This window comes from Ranitomeya variabilis, chromosome 4 (genome assembly GCF_051348905.1).
Source record: "Ranitomeya variabilis isolate aRanVar5 chromosome 4, aRanVar5.hap1, whole genome shotgun sequence".
Classification (NCBI taxonomy): Eukaryota; Metazoa; Chordata; class Amphibia; order Anura; family Dendrobatidae; genus Ranitomeya; species Ranitomeya variabilis.
The window spans coordinates 429,049,551-429,070,004 of NC_135235.1; the positions used below are offsets into that span (position 1 = coordinate 429,049,551).

At 45.5% G+C, this 20,454-nt stretch overlaps 2 protein-coding genes across 2 annotated transcripts in view; one reads left to right on the plus strand and one right to left on the minus strand.

Annotated features, from left to right (window-relative positions):
* The window catches only part of LRRC45 (leucine rich repeat containing 45), a 54,748-nt gene extending 50,824 nt beyond the window's left edge, over positions 1-3,924 (minus strand). The window contains exons 1-6 of the mRNA XM_077251409.1: positions 3,808-3,924; positions 2,238-2,516; positions 2,093-2,154; positions 1,948-2,018; positions 1,318-1,496; positions 916-1,044 (exon numbers count right to left, since the gene is read on the minus strand). Coding sequence (XP_077107524.1) covers positions 916-1,044; positions 1,318-1,496; positions 1,948-2,018; positions 2,093-2,154; positions 2,238-2,469 — 673 coding nt within the window. The 5' untranslated portion in view covers positions 2,470-2,516; positions 3,808-3,924. The remainder of the gene's footprint in view (positions 1-915; positions 1,045-1,317; positions 1,497-1,947; positions 2,019-2,092; positions 2,155-2,237; positions 2,517-3,807) is intronic.
* Positions 3,925-4,081: 157 nt separating this feature from the next.
* The window catches only part of CENPX (centromere protein X), a 29,739-nt gene continuing 13,366 nt past the window's right edge, over positions 4,082-20,454 (plus strand). Inside the window, exons 1-3 of the mRNA XM_077251410.1 lie at positions 4,082-4,226; positions 9,035-9,086; positions 10,186-10,239. Coding sequence (XP_077107525.1) covers positions 4,191-4,226; positions 9,035-9,086; positions 10,186-10,239 — 142 coding nt within the window. The 5' untranslated portion in view covers positions 4,082-4,190. The remainder of the gene's footprint in view (positions 4,227-9,034; positions 9,087-10,185; positions 10,240-20,454) is intronic.

Genomic DNA, 20,454 nt, shown 5'->3' on the forward strand with positions numbered 1-20,454 from the left:
TTACTTATTTCAGTGCTTGCTTTAATTGACCATCAGATGATACCTTCAGAGGATTCCTTAATACTCTACTTAGGCAAAATTCACGTCATAGACTTGTCGTGGATTTGCGGCACGGATTCCGCATCACATGTCCACAGCAATTTACAGTAGAATACAAGTAAACAGGGTTTGCAAAATCCCAGTCAGACATTGTGGAAAAAATGTGCATGGAAATGAAAGGGTGGTGTGGAGTGCAAATCTGTAGCAGGCTCATTATTATGCAGATTTTCGCCATACTCAATCCAAATCTGCAGCCTGATCCATAATGAAATCTGCAAGTAAAACATGTGGGTTGTAATCAAATCTGCAGCACAAATTTTCTGAAACGTGTCAACACATCCTAAGGGCCTGTGCACATGTTGCAGATTTGTCACATTTTGATGGCGTTTATTCTGCACGGATTTGTCACAAAACCAGAAGGGTTTCCAAATGGCAGAAAAGTGAATGACAATTCCGAAGTATCATGCACATGCTGCTTATTTTTGATTTGCAGATTTAATTCTGCCGCATGTCAATTCTTTTAACGTTTTTGCTGCAGATTTCACCCATACTAAAGAGTGGGGAAAAATCTTCACCAAAAATGCATGTAAAAAAAAACACATTAAAAAAAACACCCATTTTATGCTGGGTTTTTCCTGGCAAGAGATGCAGAAATGGTGCAGAAATTTCTGCACCAAATACTTAACCTGAGCACGTACCCCTAGTCTTTACGTCCATATTACAGTGAGACACTCAATTGCAGGTAGATATTACACACACATGGAAAATAAGCCAACAAGTAGGAGACATGGAGTCACCCAAAATAGTCAACTGAGCAATGAATTTTTTGATAAGGATCAAACAGCTTATGTCAACCTGATTATATCCTTTTCTTACCAATAGCCTTTAAGATGTCACTGGGGATGTTGTTTCCTGACAGCTCCATCTTCAGTATGGTTCTGTTGCTCTGAAGACAATCATGAAGGGCGCGTCCTCCCAGGAGACCAATATTATTCCATCGCAAGTCTGTGGAGAGCGATACCAATGTACCAAAGACTATTATTTTCTGTCTGCAGAGTACATAGAAGTATTAGTTTTGTGAATATGTATGTATGCATGAGTCATAACTACATATAGGGCCACCAGTCTTCTGCTCGACTTCAATCAGACATAAAACTGAATGTTGCATCAGGCTAAACCTCAATGTCACCAAGTATGTCTCATCAGGAGGACCACCAAATTACTAACGACCCTGCCAACATCGCCAATAGGCTACTCTAAAACTTATGTACTCCATACCTAATTCTCGTAGAGTGAGGTTCTGTTTCAGCGCTGCGGATAATTCTTCCGCCCCTTTATGGTTGATCTGGTTGTTGCGGAGATCTAATTTTTCAAGAGTTTGGTTACAGCTAAGTCCATCGCACAAAAGGGAAAATCCATCTTCCCACATGCCGAGGTTGTTCCACTCCAACGTCAGACTGGAATAAATGGCAAACATTCAAAAACGTCCTGCAGTAGACCTGGTCTGTCTATGTAAAGATGACCTGGAAGAATTGTGCATACCAGTTCCAGACGAACCTTGTAATGTGCACTTAGCGTTCCATAAATAATAGTAAAACTTATAAAACATGCAATGATTCTTATTTCAGCATCTCATCATTCCCTGTCGGAAGCATAAAAGGTCCTTTCTCTAATGATCTAATAATAATGTCATAGAATGTAAGTCCGCAAGGACAGGGTCCTTTCCCCTCTGTACCAGTCTGTCACTGTAAACTTGTTTACTGTAAACGATATCTATAACTCTGTATGTAACCCCTTTCTCATGTACAGCACCATGGAATTAATGGTGCTATATAAATGAATAATAATAATATCAGGACTACTATGACACTACCGTTAGATAACAGACAGAAGCCGGACATCACAGACCTGGTTACAGAGGTGTTGTGTCTCAAGAGCTTCCCCAATGATTCTGCACCTTCACCACGCAGATTATTACCCTGGAAGAATACAGATTGTTTTACTCCAGAAAGCCACCAAAAACCTCTGGAAAGTCGAATAAATTGACACTGACCTTCAGATCCAGGTACTTCGCTACAGAATTATTGCGGAGGCCTTGCAAAATAAGTTTTAAACCTGAGAAAACACAAAAGGACTATCAATAATGTGTAATGACAAGTACATTAGCGTGCATACTGTTGGCAATGTTGGGCACTTACCATCTTCGCTGAGCATGCAGTCACTGAGGAGGACATGTGAGAAGGTAACATCATTCTGCAGGAGGAGACCCAGGACCTGGCATGACTCCATGGAGAGATTCTGGGTGGAGAAATCCAGTTTCCCTTGTCCACAAGACTCTTTCATCTTCTGTAATTCCTTTAGTATTGCATCTTGGGGTTGTGCCCCCTTCTCCTGGCACAGCATCATATATAACCGTTTCATTTCATCCATCGCTTGCGTGCTAGCAGAAGATTTCGTCAGGGCTCAAACTCTTCCACCTACAGGAAAATCAAACAGGGACAAGAGGTGTATTAAGAAAAAATGACTTCTGAGCATCACACACTACCAGTATATAAAATGCACCCATTCATGCAACGTAGTCCGAGTACACACCGTGATGCACAGACTCACCACAAACCTCTTGACCCAAACTTGAGAACCTTATATATGCCTAGGAGGCTATGAAGTTTGGGTCAAGAGACCTGCAGCCAGTCCGCACACCAGTCATTACCCATCGCGTGACATACGGATGTGTGGATGCTGCACTAGTAGGATTTGCTGCAGATTTTAAATAAATGCATCACAGGATAAAAGCCACCCAGATTTTTTTTATGCAAAACGTGGATGAGAGGAGGCGAAAGCTCATCCACCTTGCTGATTTTTCACTGAAAAGAATTTGCAGCAAATCGACCACTGTGATGCTACCCGAAGTGAGTCAATATAAAGTGTAGGTCCATGTGCCGCAGATCTGCATGTGGATATTCCTGCAGGTTTGCAGCATTGACAATGGTGAAAATTCACAGAGTGTAAGTGATTGTTATATACTTATTTCCACTTGCCTGCTACAGTGACCCTGAGCAGTCACAGGTATGTCCGTGTGCAGCATGAACCTGCCATGAAGGTGCTCAGGGAATTGTAGGAGAAGCTCAGTTGTCAGAAAGCCGTGTACTGACATCTGCTCATCCTAGTAGGATTATTTAATTGCAGCAAATGATATTTGGATCTGTGTCTTCCCCAGTTTATTTAAGGCTGAGGAACATGGAGAGGCGAAGCTGAAGAACCATGGACCCTTCTGAAATTAGGTCACCTTGTCAGTGGTTATGGGGTTATACATTTTTTATTTTTTTAAAAATGACGTTTTTAAGTGTGCAGCTCATATATTCATTGATTGCGGAGAGCTGATTAATAGTGGGTGTCTAATGTCTATTCATTCAGCAAACGGGACCCCCAAACTGGCATTGGGTGGGGTTACTGCCCTGACAACTGTGACCTCAAACACCAAAGCCAACATTGCACTCACCATAATAACTCCACGGTACAGGCAGACCTGCTGTGGAATCACATGCCCACCCGACTCCCTTTCACTTCTATGGGGTTTGCTTATATGGCCATTGCAAGGCTGCGGACACTACAGTACCAGTCATATTGTGGCACTATAAGACACAAGTGTGTGTGTGTGTGTGTGTGTGTGTGTGTGTGTGTGTGTGTGTGTGTGTGTGTGTGTGTGTGTGTGTACACACATTGTATATAGTGCACTGTATGGAAATAGCTCCCCAGGCAGCCACTTACCTGTGCCAGATATCGTTCTCTCCATGTACACATAACATGTAACCAGGAAGGCACTGAGCTCAATCTGTCAGACCCAGAAGACTACTACAGAGAATTTATGACTCCATTACTGATGCCATTTTATAAACGCCGCGTAATAAAAACTAAGTAGGTTTTTATCTTCGGAAAAATGGCCGCTCTCAGTGATGTCACTAGAACATCTGGAGACAAAACCTTTGTATAACAGTGCGCACTCTTGTGTTTAGAATTCTGTTTGGGAATGCACCGCCAGAGAACGATTGCTGGAGACTTCTTTGACTGACAGGCCCACCCACCAATCAGCTGCTCGCCGAGCTCCGTGGACAAATTAGAGGAGGAGAAGGGCTGAGCGGCAGATAGGAAAGATGGAGCGGGAAGAAGAGTCGGTGGAGTTTCGTAAGGCAAGTGTTACATGGCATCCCTTCTCATGGAGGTGCTTACTGAGCATAAAGTTGTGTGCGTGGTGCGTCTGCATGTCCCGCCATGAAGTCGGACAGTCCCGCAGGGTCGGCCTGGCGGGGTGCCGGGGAAATCCTCGGTAGGCCCTTGCAGAATAGCAGGAGAGGGGAGGAAGAAAAAAAAAAGGGGTCGTGGGCCCTTTAAGGCTACGTTCACATTTGCGTTGTTGGGCGTTGCGTCGGTGACGCAACGCACGCAAAACGCATTGTTTTGTGACGCATGCGTCCATTTTTGGCTTGATTTTTTTTCGACGCAAAAAAAAATGCAACATGCAGCGTCCTGTGCGCCCTGCTGCTTGCGCCAAAAATGACGCATGCGTCACAAAACGCAAGACAACACATGTCCATGCGCCCCCATGTTAAATATAGGGGCGCATGAAGCATGCGTCGCCGAACCTGTGCCCGACGCAATGCGAATGTGAACGTAGCCTAATTGTGCGCGGAAGCCGCTGGACTGCGGCGACGCACAGAACAGTGGGTGGGCCAGGGAGCAGGAGAGAGCCGGGGTCGCACACCTGGCAGTGTCACAGCTAGCAGGCAGGAGGGCCGCAGCCAGCGCGTCTGATAACACTCTGCGCGCCCTGCACTGCTAATTCCAGGTATAGGAAGTACTGCAATAAAGCCAAGGTAGGATACTAAAACCTCCAATGTTTGTGTATATGAATTGTATGTATATGCCTGTATGTGTATGTATGCATGGTATATATGTGTCTATGTATGTGTACTGTATGTATGGTATATATGTGTACTGTATGTATGCATGGTATGTGTGTGCACTGTATGTATATGTATGCATGGTGTGTGTGTATGTGTACTGTATGTATATGTCTGTATGTATGCATGGTGTGTGTGTGTGTACTGTATGTATATGTATGTATGCATGGTGTGTGTGTGTGTGTACTGTATGTATATGTCTGTATGTATGCATGGTATGTGTGTGTGTGTGTGTGCTGTATGTATATGTCTGTATGTATGCATGGTATGTGTGTGTGTGTGTGTGTGTGCTGTATGTATATGTCTGTATGTATGCATGGTGTGTGTGTGTGTGTGTGTGCTGTATGTATATGTCTGTATGTATGCATGGTATGTGTGTGTACTGTATGTATATGTATGTATGCATGGTATGTGTGTGTGTGTGTACCGTATGTATATGTCTGTATGTATGCATGGTATGTGTGTGTGTGTACCGTATGTATATGTCTGTATGTATGCATGGTATGTGTGTGTGTGTGTGTGTACCGTATGTATATGTATGTATGCATGGTGTGTGTGTGTGTGTACTGTATGTATGTCTGTATGCATGGTATGTGTGTGTGTGTAATGTATGTATATGTCTGTATGTATGCATGGTATGTGTGTGTACTGTATGTATATGTCTGTATGTATGCATGGTATGTGTGTGTACCGTATGTATATGTCTGTATGTATGTATGCATGGTATGTGTGTGTGTGTACCGTATGTATATGTCTGTATGTATGCATGGTATGTGTGTGTGTACTGTATGTATATGTCTGTATGCATGGTATGTGTGTGTGTGTACTGTATGTATATGTCTGTATGTATGCATGGTATGTGTGTGTTTGTATATGCCTGTATGTGTGTACATGGGCAGACCTACCGCTGATTCAGCCACTGCAGCTGCGTTGGGGGACCCTGAGGTGTAGGGGGGCCCCTTGCAGGCAGGGGCCCGGCTTTCTGCAGCTGTAGTAGATTGGTGCCGGCCGTGATCCCACTATTGCAGACACTGTAGGCTTTGTGTCTGCTGATCTGCGCGCCTGTTTGTCTCCCAGAGAGGAGAGATGAGGATAGCAGAGCCGGGGCTGGGGCAGGAGGTATGTGACGGGGCTTCATCTTATTCCTGCTGTCTTGTCAGCTTGCTGTGGAGGCTCTATCTGAGAGATTTATTGCACCATCTTACACTTCCATACAGATCGGGTCACTCTGTCAGTGGGGTCATCGGCTCCAGCGTCACCCGATCTGTATGGAAGCTCAAGCTGCAGCAATAACTCAGTGATCCTCAGAGACTGCACGGTCTGACCCTGAGCTCGGCTCCAGGACGTCCTGCACTATATATCAGACATACATTATAATGTGAGATCCTGCAGCCTGGTCAGTGCTCACTCAGTGCATATACCACTGTATAAGTGCACATAGTAAAGTGCATAACACCACCCAGTGCACAAATTAGTATATGGCTGGTATATAATTGACCTGGGCAAAGTGTGGAAATCTGACCAGGCTATCTGAGATAGCCAAACGCCCCAAAAACACTGGTCCACAGGCTGCGCCATATGGCCGACCTGCATCCAGATTTCGCCGCCATCTGCATCTTCAGGATGCAAATAGTGGTGAATATAATGGAGGACAGAACCACCGACTCCTTCCACCAGTCACAGCGTGAGCGACTGTGACAGCAGATGTGATGATGTTTGCTGTGAGTCAGTGCGCAGGGCAGCGGGAGCGAGGTGAATGTGTGTGGTTTTTGTTTGTTTTCTTTTTTTTAATGTGTGTGATTTGTTTGTGTACATCGATGGATATATGATGGCTCATACTGTGTATAGGGGGCTATGTGGGAAATCATGCAGTATATATTGAGGCTCTGTGAGTGCTCCTGCTGCATGTAGGGGGCTCTGTGAGTGCTCCTGCTGCATGTAGGGGGCTCTGCGAGTGCTCCTGCTGCATGTAGGGGGCTCTGTGAGTGCTCCTGCTGCATGTAGGGGCTCTGTGAGTGCTCCTGCTGCATGTAGGGGGCTCTGTGAGTGCTCCTGCTGCATGTAGGGGGCTCTGTGAGTGCTCCTGCTGCATGTAGGGGGCTCTGTGAGTGCCCCTGCTGCATGTAGGGGGCTCTGTGAGTGCCCCTGCTGCATGTAGGGGGCTCTGTGAGTGCCCCTGCTGCATGTAGGGGGCTCTGTGAGTGCCCCTGCTGCATGTAGGGGGCTCTGTGAGTGCCCCTGCTGCATGTAGGGGGCTCTGTGAGTGCCCCTGCTGCATGTAGGGGGCTCTGTGAGTGCCCCTGCTGCATGTAGGGGGCTCTGTGAGTGCCCCTGCTGCATGTAGGGGGCTCTGTGAGTGCCCCTGCTGCATGTAGGGGGCTCTGTGAGTGCCCCTGCTGCATGTAGGGGGCTCTGTGAGTGCCCCTGCTGCATGTAGGGGGCTCTGTGAGTGCTCCTGCTGCATGTAGGGGGCTCTGTGAGTGCTCCTGCTGCATGTAGGGGGCTCTGTGAGTGCCCCTGCTGCATGTAGGGGGCTCTGTGAGTGCCCCTGCTGCATGTAGGGGGCTCTGTGAGTGCTCCTGCTGCATGTAGGGGGCTCTGTGAGTGCCCCTGCTGCATGTAGGGAGAGCTGTGTGGGGGCTCTTCCTGTAGTACTTCTTTTACAGGATACTGTTGTATGGTATAGTGCAGTCTACTACACTATTCCATACTTTATTTGTAGTATACTATCAGATTCCAGCCATATAATGTAATCTAATGTATACATAGTCGGGCTCTGCCGGTTCCAGCAGTTATCATAACTACGAGGATGCACTTTGCACACTTGCTGTCATGTGTCAAGTTGAGTGTCAGCCGTGTCTGCAATGTTCTATTCACCTACATAGCTGACACTAGTTGTCACTTGACTGCAAGTATCACTGCACTGAAACCAGCAGAACCAAATCTTAACCAGGGCGGTGATAATGAGAGCAATCTGGCCTGTTGCTCGGAGCCTGAGGCTTCGGGGGCCCATAGCCAGATTGCCCTCATCATAAGTGTGTGCATATGTCTTTGCCTGCATGTGATTTTGTGTATAATTAAAAACACAGAACACCCGAAAATATCCACAATTTTCAATATATATCTTACAGAAACACCGTCCTAAAATCCTTTTATTGGAAATTTTTTTGGGGGGTTGCTGTGAACAATTTATATATATATATTTTTTATCCCATCTAGTCCTGCTCTTGCGCAAATTTGTATCATTTTATTTATGTAACTGTTTGCCATCATTATAAATAAAGGCATTATTTTTAATTATTCTCTAGCCTGAATACTATCTGGTGGTCCTTTTGTTTTGTATTGCTTTGGATGTGATTGTGTGTGTGTGTGTGTGTGTGTGTGTGTGTGTGTGTGTAAGGCTGCCGTCACACTAGCAGTATTTGGTAAGTATTTTACATCAGTATTTGCAAGCTAAAACCAGGAGAGGAACAATTAGAGGAAAAGTACACACTGTGTGTTCTGACACTGAATACTACATACATGATGGCTTGGAAATGACCAAGAGCAGACTGCCCCAGTGTCCCCATAGTCACCCCTGCGTTGCCCCATCGTTCTGCTGTCACTGGAAACTGGACCTTTAATGTGGGGACTCGCACGATTATTTCAACATGAAAAATGCTTTTATCACGCTAAAGTGGTGAAATCTAAACTTCCACATGGTGTAGATGGAGGTGCCCACTAATGATAGTGTCATTCAGACCTCTCACAAAATGACCCAACATATGATACCAAAGATAACAAGCCCTGACACGGGAAAAAGAGGTATCATCACTTGTTTTGTTTGTTGCCTAGGAGAAAATCTTGTAGGCTAGATAGCAGCGGTGGTCGGTCTCCTAGACGAGCCATAAACAAAACAAATGTTAAGGTCTCAAAAAACAGCATATGTTTTTTACAAGCACTTCCCAACAATATCCGTCTATAAAGCTGGGACTAATAACTCCGGCCTAAATAGGGGCTGGTCCTGATGGGGTTAATGGCCTCTCTTTTTCTTACAGAGCCTCGTCTCCAAACTGCTGCACATGCACCTAGAAGAAGAGAAGACTAAAAGTAAGGACCATACACCTGCTCATACCCTCCAGATAAATGGCAGCCGAGACCATATGCCTGCTCATACCCACCAGATAAATGGCAGCCGAGACCATACGCCTGCTCATACCCACCAGATAAATGGCAGCCGAGACCATACGCCTGCTCATACCCACCAGATAAATGGCAGCTGAGACCAAACACCTGCTCATAGCCTCCAGATAAATACGTGGAACTTATTGATGTTGGTGGCTGTAGAGGGAAAATATACCGGAGGCCATAAAGGGTCTGTGCACACGTTGCATTTTTGTAGCGTTTTTTCTTTTTTTCTGCACCGTTTTGTCACAAAAACTGAAGGATTTCCTAGTTACGGCAAAGTGAATGAGATTCCCGAAGTGTCATGCACACGCTGCTTATTTTTTCATTGCAGGTTTAAATCTGCAGCTTGTCAATTCTTTCTGCATGTTTGCTGCAGATTTTACCCATACTAATGAGTGGGAGTGTAGCCTAATTATGGGAAATGTTTTTTTTTTTTTTTTTGTCAATCAGTACTAATAAAGTAGAATAATACAACTTTTTTTGTATGTACCCCAAAATGTGACCATTAAAACGACAAACGACATCCCCTCACACAGCCTCACTGACAATAAAACAAAGTTCGGGGTCTTAATCTTACAGAACTGGAAAATCCTGTTACCTGGTAATTATTCCTGCACTGTGACCTCCATGAAGATAAAACTTGAAAACCATAGGCAAAATTGCATTTTTTACACAATTTCACCCCACGTGGAATTGTTCTTTCTCAATTTTCAGTACATAGTAAAGTGAATGGTGCAGTTCAAAACTATAATTCCGCCCACAATAAAACACCATACAGGTATATCAACAGAGAAATACAAATCTTGGAAGAAGGGGAGGAAAGAAAAACAGAAATGAAAATGAGTATGGTCAGGTCGTGCGATATTACTTTGACATGTTGTTGGTCGGATCCTGAGTGTGGTCAGTCACATTCTGGCCGGTCCTTCTCTTCTGTTCATAGCCACCTGTACATTATGAGCCCATTTGAGGTTCTTTTTCTGGCTGATATGCATTTTAACAGATCGTCTTTCTTGTATTTCAGTTAGTGGTGACTCCATACTACTTCTGTCAGAGCTACTTAAAGTATTTGTCCATGGTAAGTACCCTAGCCACTTCTTATGGAGCTGGAGGGTTTCCTCAGTTAGGGACAGGGTCTCCTCAGTTAGGGACCGGGCCTCGTGCCTTCTCGACTTGGTAATATCAATACAATTGCGGTAACCAACACCCCTGTCGTATTATCAGCTGGGCATAACTGAGTACTTGGAAGAATTCCTTCTACTCACAAGTCATATTATGGACCTTCCAGCAGGGGGGAATATGTTGTCATTGATGCATAGAATGTGTTATGGAGACATAGTGTGTATATATACACTGTAAGAAAATGATGTCTGTCCATCCAGTTCAACCTATTCTCCTACAGTGTTGAGAAGGGAAACTCCCAACATGAACCAAAGCTGATTTTTAGGGTACAAAAGCTGATTTTGGGGGGGGGGGGGAATTCCCAACTCTAGTAGAGTCTCAGGTGGATAATCCGAGGTTTAGTCTATCACCAGTAACCATCACTTTTAACCCCACTTTTGAAGAACAGAGAGGGATAAACAGTGGCTCGTAGCACACTGCGTCAGGTCTTGGTCACCAGTTCTTTCTCCCCTGGCAGGAGGAGGAGATGTCAGAGGGGCGATGGCAGTGAGGGACATTCAGGAGACACCCAGGGACTGTACAGCCACGTCACTGTGTCATTCTATGCGCTGTGCTGGGCCGTGTGGTGCCACGGACTTTTTCAAGCCCGTGTGATCCCTACTGGTGTTCCAGCTGCTGCTGAAGATGAACGCATTCCTGATTCTTCCCTGATCTTTCCTAATCCACCCCAATCCCTGTTTCACACCCCACCGTTCTGTCACTGAGCGCGGATCAGTACTTGATCGCTCGATTTTTGTCAAGTTTTTTATTTTTCCTGCGCCAAGCGCTCATCAGTGACACAAATGACAGATCCTCTCTTGTGGTCACTGTTCTCACTTTATCTCTTTCATGCCCCACCACCACCACTGCGGTTTGTGCGTTCTACAGTTGCATAGCCGCCAAACAGATACACATCACTGATTGGCGTACGTGCTTGCTTTAGGCAAGGACTTTTTTTTTTCTTCTCCCCCGTCTTTTTTTTTTTATATCCCTTTTTGCACCACATCCGTGCGTGTGTACGACAGCTGTCGAGTGCTGATCACCGACTCACATCAGCGATTGTTCTCCGGTTGTTTTCTTTGTTTTTTGTGTGAAAAAACAGAAATTATTTAGATTAGTTGATGCGACTAGATTAGGGACAGTAAAAATATACTATAGTAATCGGCGTCTACTACAGTATTTTTTTTCTTGACTGAGTTGAGTCAGGTTTAGTGTCAGTTGTGGGCTTTCGGTAATAATTTTTTTTACTGACGTCCGTTTAGTACGTCTGTTTTTTATTTTACCAAATTTTTATATTTTGCTTTCTATATTCTTTTTTGTTTTCTCTTCTAAATAAAAAAATGTTTACACCAAACACACACACATACACCTGAATAAAATTTGGTGCACACACAAACACTGCATATGTGAAAAAAAAAAATGTCCCACTCGTCCCAAACACAGTATTTAGCAGAGTAGACATGCGCTTCCCTTGCCTCCAACAGCGATGGTGAGGGAGAGGATGCCACCTTCCTTTATATTTCTTCATCCTCCTCAAGTGGGGCTGAACAGCCACGCACATGCATCAGGACAGAAACTGCACCAGCAAATACTGACTGACCCTCTATGGACCTTACTCCCCGAACATTACGAGCTACATATTCTTGATTTTGTGGTGCAATCAAGAATCAAATTTGACACCACCAGCCTCACAGACGTAGACTTTTTTTCAAAGTCTTTTTCTCTGAGAACTTTGTAAACCTCAAAGGGGCCCAAAGTTGTACGCCCAGCAATTTTTGGCACAAAAGCGCCCTTTATCACTTTCTAACTGGACCCCTATAGACGCAGTAGAAATGATGACCATTTTGGGACTTGGTCCTTCACAAGGGGTTAGTGAAGAGGCCAGAACTTTGGCAATATTGGAGTGTTAACGTTTTGTATTACACTCTAGTGTTCCTCATGGCCACGACCCCTAAACGTTTTGAGGCCAACCAAAAATGGTTGCATTACAGTGAAAATGCACCTCCCTGAGATGACCCCAATACTGACTGTTTTTTCATCCAGTCATTGAACACTTCAGCAACAAGTTTGCTGAGGTGTCCGTTCCCCAAAGGGATATCTGCGTGGATGAGTCCCTAATGCATTTCAAGGGGAGGCTCAAATTCTGGCAATACCTGTCCAGTAAGTGGGCCAAGTATGGAAATAAGCTCTAAAAAGTGTGCGAGTACTTCAGTCCATCTGTCCTTGCAGTGAGAGGGAAATTTGTGCATCCAGTGCTAGATCAAGGTTATCACCTCTACAACCTTTATACCAGCATCCCACTTTTCAAGTTCCTCTCTGCGCGAGCTACTGCAGTATGCGGTACTCTCCGCAGAAATCAGAAAGGCTTCCCTAAAACGCTAATCGGGCAGCTGCTCAGAAAGTGTCAGAGCAGAGGCCAATGTAGCAACAAAATGCTGGTGGTCAAGTACAAGAGGGATGTACTTTTCTTGACCACCATACATGGTGATAGCAGCACCTCCACCACTGTACATTTACAGTTCACCAAACCAGACTGTGTACTGGGGTAGAACAAGAACATGTGGTGAGGTGATCTCCATGATCAAGTCCTCCAGCCGTACAGTGCCATCAGAAAAGCCAAGCCGGTGGAAAGGGACTCTGGCGGCACGGCAGAGGAGGGGCCACTATTGGGCACCGGAGGAGGCGGGGAGTGCAGTGGTCCCCCCATAAAAGGGTGCTTGACCACAGAAGATGCGCTCATGTCCAAAAGCTTAAGCATGGAAGTGGGACAACAGGAGCAGCAGCAGCCGCTGCCATCACAGCAGCAGCGTCAGGAGCTCTCGCCCGATGCCTTGCCGAGCCACCAGCACAGGAGCAGCCGCTCAAGTGGTAGGAGCAGCAGCCGTCCTGTCCGGCAAGACTCTTCAGCGTCCAGAAAGGACACTGCACGCGCATCTGTCCAGCCTCCAAAACCGGTACCCTTGACTGTCGGCGGTGGTGAGTGATCTACGTGAATGTCACCCTTATGGTAACAGGGTCCATTTTTTCTGTTTGATCACTAGGGGTCGAGGAAATCTAGCGGCAAAACAAAGAACCGTGAATGTGCCCTTTGTAAAGCCCCGCTTGCAGTTCAGTGGCGGAAGGACCGCTGCTCTGACTGCATTTATAAAACCATACAGGATGAGACCCCTAATTTTGCCACTAGCCTTAAAGCCATAATACAGGCAGAAATAAGACTCCTTAAAACTGGCTCTTAAAAAAGCAGGGAGGAAAAGCCGTAAGGTGTCTACGGATTCGGAGGCCTCTCGGAAACAGGAGAGTCAAAAATCATCCTGGTCTCCCTCTACCTCCTGCGCCTCTATCCAGTCCTCGGATTCCTCCTCGGATAGTGATACAGGGGGTCGTCCCATGTTTCCCAACTGAGGATGTAGAAAAAGTAGTCAAAGCGGTCAGAACTGCAATGGGTCTTAAAGAGGAAAAGACACCTAGGTCACTTGAGGATGTCATGTTTAGAGGAAAAAAGAAAATGAACATTTCCGGTCAATGCAAAAATCAAAGCATTGATCGAAAAAGAATGGAAAAAACCCGAAAGAATAGGCACCTTACCTTCTTCATCAAAAAGGAGATATCCTTTTGAAGAAAAAGACTCTGAATCCTGGGAGAAAATCCCTAAAATTGACGGTGCGGTAGCCAAATCTTTGAAAAAATCGTCCCTTCCATTAGAAGATTCAGGTGTCCTAAAAGATCCACTGGACAAAAAAGCAGATGGGTTTTGAAACACATCTGGGAAGCCACGGCAGGGGGCTTGAAACCTGCTATAGCTGGGACATGTACAGCTCGCGCTCTTATGGTCTGGTTACAACAGATAGAAGACCAGCTAAGGGCTAAAGTTCCTAGGAATGACATTCTTGCAAACATATCCCTAGTTCAAGGGGCAGCAGCTTTTTTGGCAGATTCCTCTGTGGACTCTGCAAGATTGGGCAGGCCCGCTGCTCTAGCTGTTAATGCGGCCAGGAGAGCCCTATGGCTTAAAGGTTGTCCGGGAGATTTGCCATCCAAACATAAGCTATGCACCATCCCATGCGACGGTCAACTCCTCTTTAGGAAAAAGTTAGAAGAGATCTTGGAACAGGCAGGAGACAAAAAGAAAGCCTTTCCAACCTTCCCTAAAGATCCTAAAAAACCTTTTTTTCGGAGAAGATTTAACAGAGGCCGACCTCCAGGAGATAGGAGAAATTGGGATTTCAAAGATAAAAGGAGATCGGGCTATATGTTCAAAGGGCCCTCTATATCAGCGAAAAAGTGCCCCCAATGACATTACATCAGAGGTTGGAGGAAGACTCTCCTTCTTCTATCCAGCCTGGATAAACATCTCCCCGAGCACCTGGGTTTTAAATATTATAAAAGATGGCCTAAAAATAAAATGTATCCATCCACCCAGGCACAATTTTGTAATAACTCCCCGGAGAAAAGCCTGGCAGGAACAATTAGCTCTAGAAACAGAAGTCCTCGGACTGATTCAAAAAAATGTCTTGCAAAAAGTCCCGGTTCAGGAGGTAGGAAGGGGGTTTTACTCCCCCCCTCTTTCTAATACAAAAACCCGATGGCTCTTGGAGGACCATAATCAACCTAAGAAAACTCAACCATTCAATAGACAACTACTCCTTCAAGATGGAGTCCATCAATACAACCACAAAACTTCTGTTTCCTCACTGCTTCATGGCAGTAATAGACTTAAAAGAGGCATATTACCATATTCCAATACATCGCGAATACTGGAGATACTTGAGAGTGGCACTCTACATACAAAACCAAGTGAAACCTTACCAATATACAGCCCTTCCATTCGGCCTATCTACAGCTCCCAGGGTCTTCACCAAGGTGATGGCAGAGGTAATGTCATACCTCCGTTCCCGGAATGTCGTGATTGTCCCATACTTGGACGATTTTCTTGTGATAGGGAAGACAGAGGCCGATTGCTCCCATCAGATAACGGTAGTGACATCAACTCTAATAGAGCTGGGTTGGATAATAAATGTCCCCAAATCAAAGTTAGTTCCAGTAAAGGTGCAGTCCTTCCTGGGTTTGATACTAGATTCAAAACGTCAGCTCTGCCTCCTCCCAGAGAACAAAGTAGCCAAAATAATCAACTTGACCACTGCAGCAATACATCAACCAACGATGACCCTAAGAAAAGCGATGTCCCTACTAGGCTCATTAACATCCTGCATTCCGGCCGTAGGATGGGCACAATTCCACCTGAGACTACTGCAGTGGGAAGTTCTGTCAGCTCAAAGACTGTTAAAAGGGCATTTGGAAGGAAATCTATGTCTTCATCAGGATGTAAGAAATTCCTTAATTTGATGGACCATAGAGGAACATCTCACTATGGGAGTCCAGTGGCAGAAACCGGTCGAGGACATCATCACGACCGATGCAAGCGGTTTAGGTTGGGGAGCTCACATAAGATCCCATTCAGTTCAAGGAACTTGGTCCTCCCAAGAAAGGAGCTATGGCTCGAACCTAAAAGAACTATGGGCATTAGAAAAGTCCTTGAAACATTTTCTTCCCCTGCTCCAGGGCCGCCATGCTCGAATCATGACGGACAATCGAGCAGTGGTGGCCTATATCAATCACCAGGGGGGACGACGAGGTCTTGGAATTTCATGGAGGTGTCAAACTTGCTATTTCATTGGGCAGAACAACACCTGTCTTCCCTAACAGCACTACACATAAGAGGTGTAGAAAACTCACAGGCAGACTTTCTGAGTCGCAGAATTCTGAGACAGGGGAAATGATCCCTGAATCCCGAGGTGTTCCAACGAATAATACAGGCCTGGGGTACACCAGAGATAGACTTGTTTGCCACCTCACACAACAAAAAAGTGAAAATATTTTGCTCACTGAACCCAAAGGAACATCCTTTCGCAGTAGATGCCCTACTAATACCATGGAAATTCTCTCTGGCTTACGCATTTCCCCCGATAGTGATGATTCCAATAGTAATATAATAACAGTAGTCCGGAAGATCAGAGAAGACCGAGCAAAAATAATACTCATAGCTCCATTCTGGCCAAGAAGGCCATGGTTCTCCCTTCTAAGGCAGATGTCATTAACAGACCCATGGATTCTGCCAGATGTGCCAGACCTGTTAACCCAGGGACCAGTGACCCACACTCAGGTGAAGGGCTTCCATCTGGCAGCCTGGTATTTGAGAGGGTGCTACTGAGTCGCCAAGGATTCTCACCAGGGTTAGTCTCCACCCTGTTAAAAAGCAGAAAGCCTATAACATCTAGAATCTACGGTAGGACCTGGAAGAAGTTTCTAGACTTCTTGGGTAAACCGTTAGGGGATGTAGCTCCAGTGGGTCCCATCCTAGAATTTCTACAAGCAGGCTTGCAACTAGGATTAGCAACTAGCACCCTTAAGGTTCAAGTTTCAGCCTTAGGGGCCCTATATAATTGCAACCTAGCATCTAATAGGTGGGTTTCACGATTCATAAAATCCTGTGGCAGGTCTAGACCGGTTATTATCCCCAAAATTCCTCCTTGGGATCTAAATCTAGTCTTGGAAGCTTTAACCAAAGATTCTTTTGAGCCTTTGCAGGAGTTATCACCTAAATTATTCACCCTGAAAACAGTCCTACTAGTAGCCCTAACATCGGCCCGTAGGGTAGGTGATTTACAAGCTCTATCAATATGCCCTCCTTACACTCAGGTTCTTGATGACAGGATAATCCTAAGACCAGATCCAGCGTATCTCCTCAAAGTAGTCCAAAAATTTCATAGGAGTCAGGAGATTACGTTACCATCATTTTGTAATAATCCTAAAAATCCGGGGGAACAAAAGTTCCATATGTTAGATGTAAGGAGATCCATGTTACAATACATGACCATGACTAGTCAGTGGAGGAAAGATCAAACCCTATTTGTAGCCTTTCAGGGTAGTAAAAAGGGGTGTGGGGTAGCTAAAAGTACCATTGCTAGATGGATCAGGGAGGCCATTAGTCTGTCCTATTCTGCAAGTGGCACTCCGGTTCCTGACGGCATCAAGGCTCACTCCACCAGAGCTGTGGCTACCTCCCTCAACTTTTTTCAAACACTACCGGCTAGACCTTTCCTCCTCTGCTGACCTAACCTTTGGTAGAAGGGTACTCCAAGCAGTGGTCCCTCCCTAAGGTTTTTTCTTTTTACAAAAGTCTCTCAGGTGTGCCGTCATGGGGGAAGGGAAAACACCAAGGTTACTTACTGGTAGCCGTTTTTTCCAGAACCCATGACGGCACCTGTATATCCCCCCCCTTTATCACCCTTTCGGTGTGCACTATTGTTTTGGGTGCTTTTAGTTAATATGATGTGGTGTTAGATTGCCATGTGTACTTACCAGGGGGGCCTCTCATGCTCTGAAAACCAACTGAAGCGACAGAGGGGTACCGCCCTTTTATTTTCAGTAGGGTTTCTTGTCCTGGCTGGGCGGATCCCCTCTCTCAGGTGTGCCATCATGGGTTCCGGAAAAACCGGCTACCAGTAAGTAACCTTGGTGTTTTTCAATATGAGCTAAAAATAGCGTTCAATAGGGCCTGAGCTGTGCTTTACAATAGTGCCTTTATTGTCCCCTGATTCCCCACTTTTGCTGCCAAAATACCTTAGTAAAGTCGCCGTTTTCGGCTGTCAATCATGCTGGTCCGGTCAAATGGGCGTTGTGAAATCGCTGTTCCTCCCCCCCCCCCCCAGCTCCTCGGCGTGTCTGACATAACTCGATCTGTGAATAGCACAGATCGCGCTCTTTTTTTGGCAGTTGCGCAGTGCATTCGGCTCTTGCGCATGCGCAGTATGTATTGCCCAACTGTTGGCAAAGTATACAATACATCATTGCGCATGCGCGGTTTTCCACTGTAGCCTGTGTGTCCCGGAAGTCGGCATATGCAAATTGTGTTGTCCTGGATGCCGGCAAACTTTTCCCATCCAGAACTGCTGGCGTAAGTTTTGTAACAAAATCGCCTATCTATCTATCTATCTATCTATCTATCTATCTATCTATCTATCTATCTATCTATCTATCTATCTATCTATCTCATTCCTTCTTTCTATCTATTTATCTATCTCATCTATCTAAGAGCAGATTACATACAACATACACCCCGTGACATACACCCTGTGACATGCACACTGTGACATACACCCAGCAATATAAGACTTGCAACCTACCACATGTGACATGCAACATACTACATGCGACATACTACATGCAACATACTATATACGACATGCGGCAACATGCGACGACATGCGACAATATGCGGCATACGACAACATGCAGCAGCATGCAACGACATGCGACGATATGAGTCATGCGACAACATGTAACATGGGACATGCGACAGCATGTGACGACATGCGGCGACATGAAACTACATGCGACAATATGCGTCATGCGACAACATGTGGCATGCAACATGCGACCACATGCAACAACATGTGACATGCAACTACATTCGACAATATGCGTCATGCGACGACATGCAACATGGGACATGCAAGAACATACGACATGCAACATGCAGCTACATGCGACATGCAACTACATGCGACAATATGCGTCATGCGACGACATGCAACATGCGGCATGCAACATGTGACAACATGCAAAAACATGCGACATGCAGCGACACACAACATGCGACTACATGCGACACGCAGCATGCGACAACATGCAACTACATGTGACATGTGGCATACGACATGCGACGACATGCAACTACATTTGACAATATGCGTCATGCGACAACATGCGGAATGCAACAACATGCGAAGCATGCGGCATGGGACAGCATGCAACGACATGCGGCGACATGCAGCATGCGACAGCATGCCATCGCATGTCGGTGCATGTTGTCGCATGGCGCATGTCGTCGCATGTTGCATGTCGTCGCATGTTGCATGGTTTTGCATGTCGCATGTTGCATACTCTTGCATGTCGCATGTTGTTGCATGACGCATATTGTTGCATGCTATCGCATGACGCATGTTGTCGCATGTCACATGCTGTCGCATGTTCTTGCATGTTGCATGACGCATATTGTCGCATGTCGTTGCATGCTGTCGCATGTTGCTGCATGCCGCATATTCGCGCGTCACATGTTGCATGTCGCATGTAGTTGCATGTCGTCGCATGTTGCGTGTCGCATCTTGTTGCTTGTCACATGTCGCATGTTGCATGTCGTCGTTGCATGTCACATATAGTATGTTGCATGTCACATGTGGTAGGTTGCAAGTCATATATCGCTGGGTGTATGTCGTAAGGTGTATGTCGCGGGGTGTATGTTGTATGTAATCTGCTCTTAGATAGATGAGATAGATAAATAGATAGAAAGAAGGAATGAGAAAGTTAGAAGGAATACCATAGATAAAATGAGATAGATAGCTGTAAAGAAATAGATAGATAGATAAGCGATTTTTGTTACAAAACTTACGCTAGCAGTTCTGGATGGGAAAAGTTTACCGGCATCCAGGACAACACAATTTGCATATCCAGACTTCCGGGGCACACGGGTTACAGTGAAGAACCGCACATGCGCAATGATGTGCAGTATGCTATGCCCACAGTTGGGCAAAGCATAATGTGCAGGCACGAGATGAGACTTTAATGCGCAGGCGCAAAACACTACGCCAACGCCGGGAAGACATTTCTTAGGAAAAAGCAAGAGGTGGGGGAGAAACAGCGATTTGGCTACACCCATCGTACCGGACAGGGGTGATTGACAGCCGAAAACGGCGGGTTTACTAAGGTATTTTGGCAGCAAAGGTGAGGATCGGGGACAATAAAGACACTATTGTAAAGCACAGCTCAGACCCTATTGAACGCTATTTTTAGCTCATATTGAAAAAACGGGGTGACAGGTTCCCTTTAAAAGAATGCATCAAACTGTACCACACATCCATGGACTACTAAATTCATTTCTGACTTGCACAACTCACATCTGCCAACCTGATGTACACAACTCGCATATGACAACCTGACATACACTACACAACTCACCTCACATATGCCAACCCGACGAACACTATGCAACACGCGTATGACATGATGCACTCTACACAACTTATGTATGACACTACATTATAAAATTTACATACAAGGAAACACTAAATCCGTT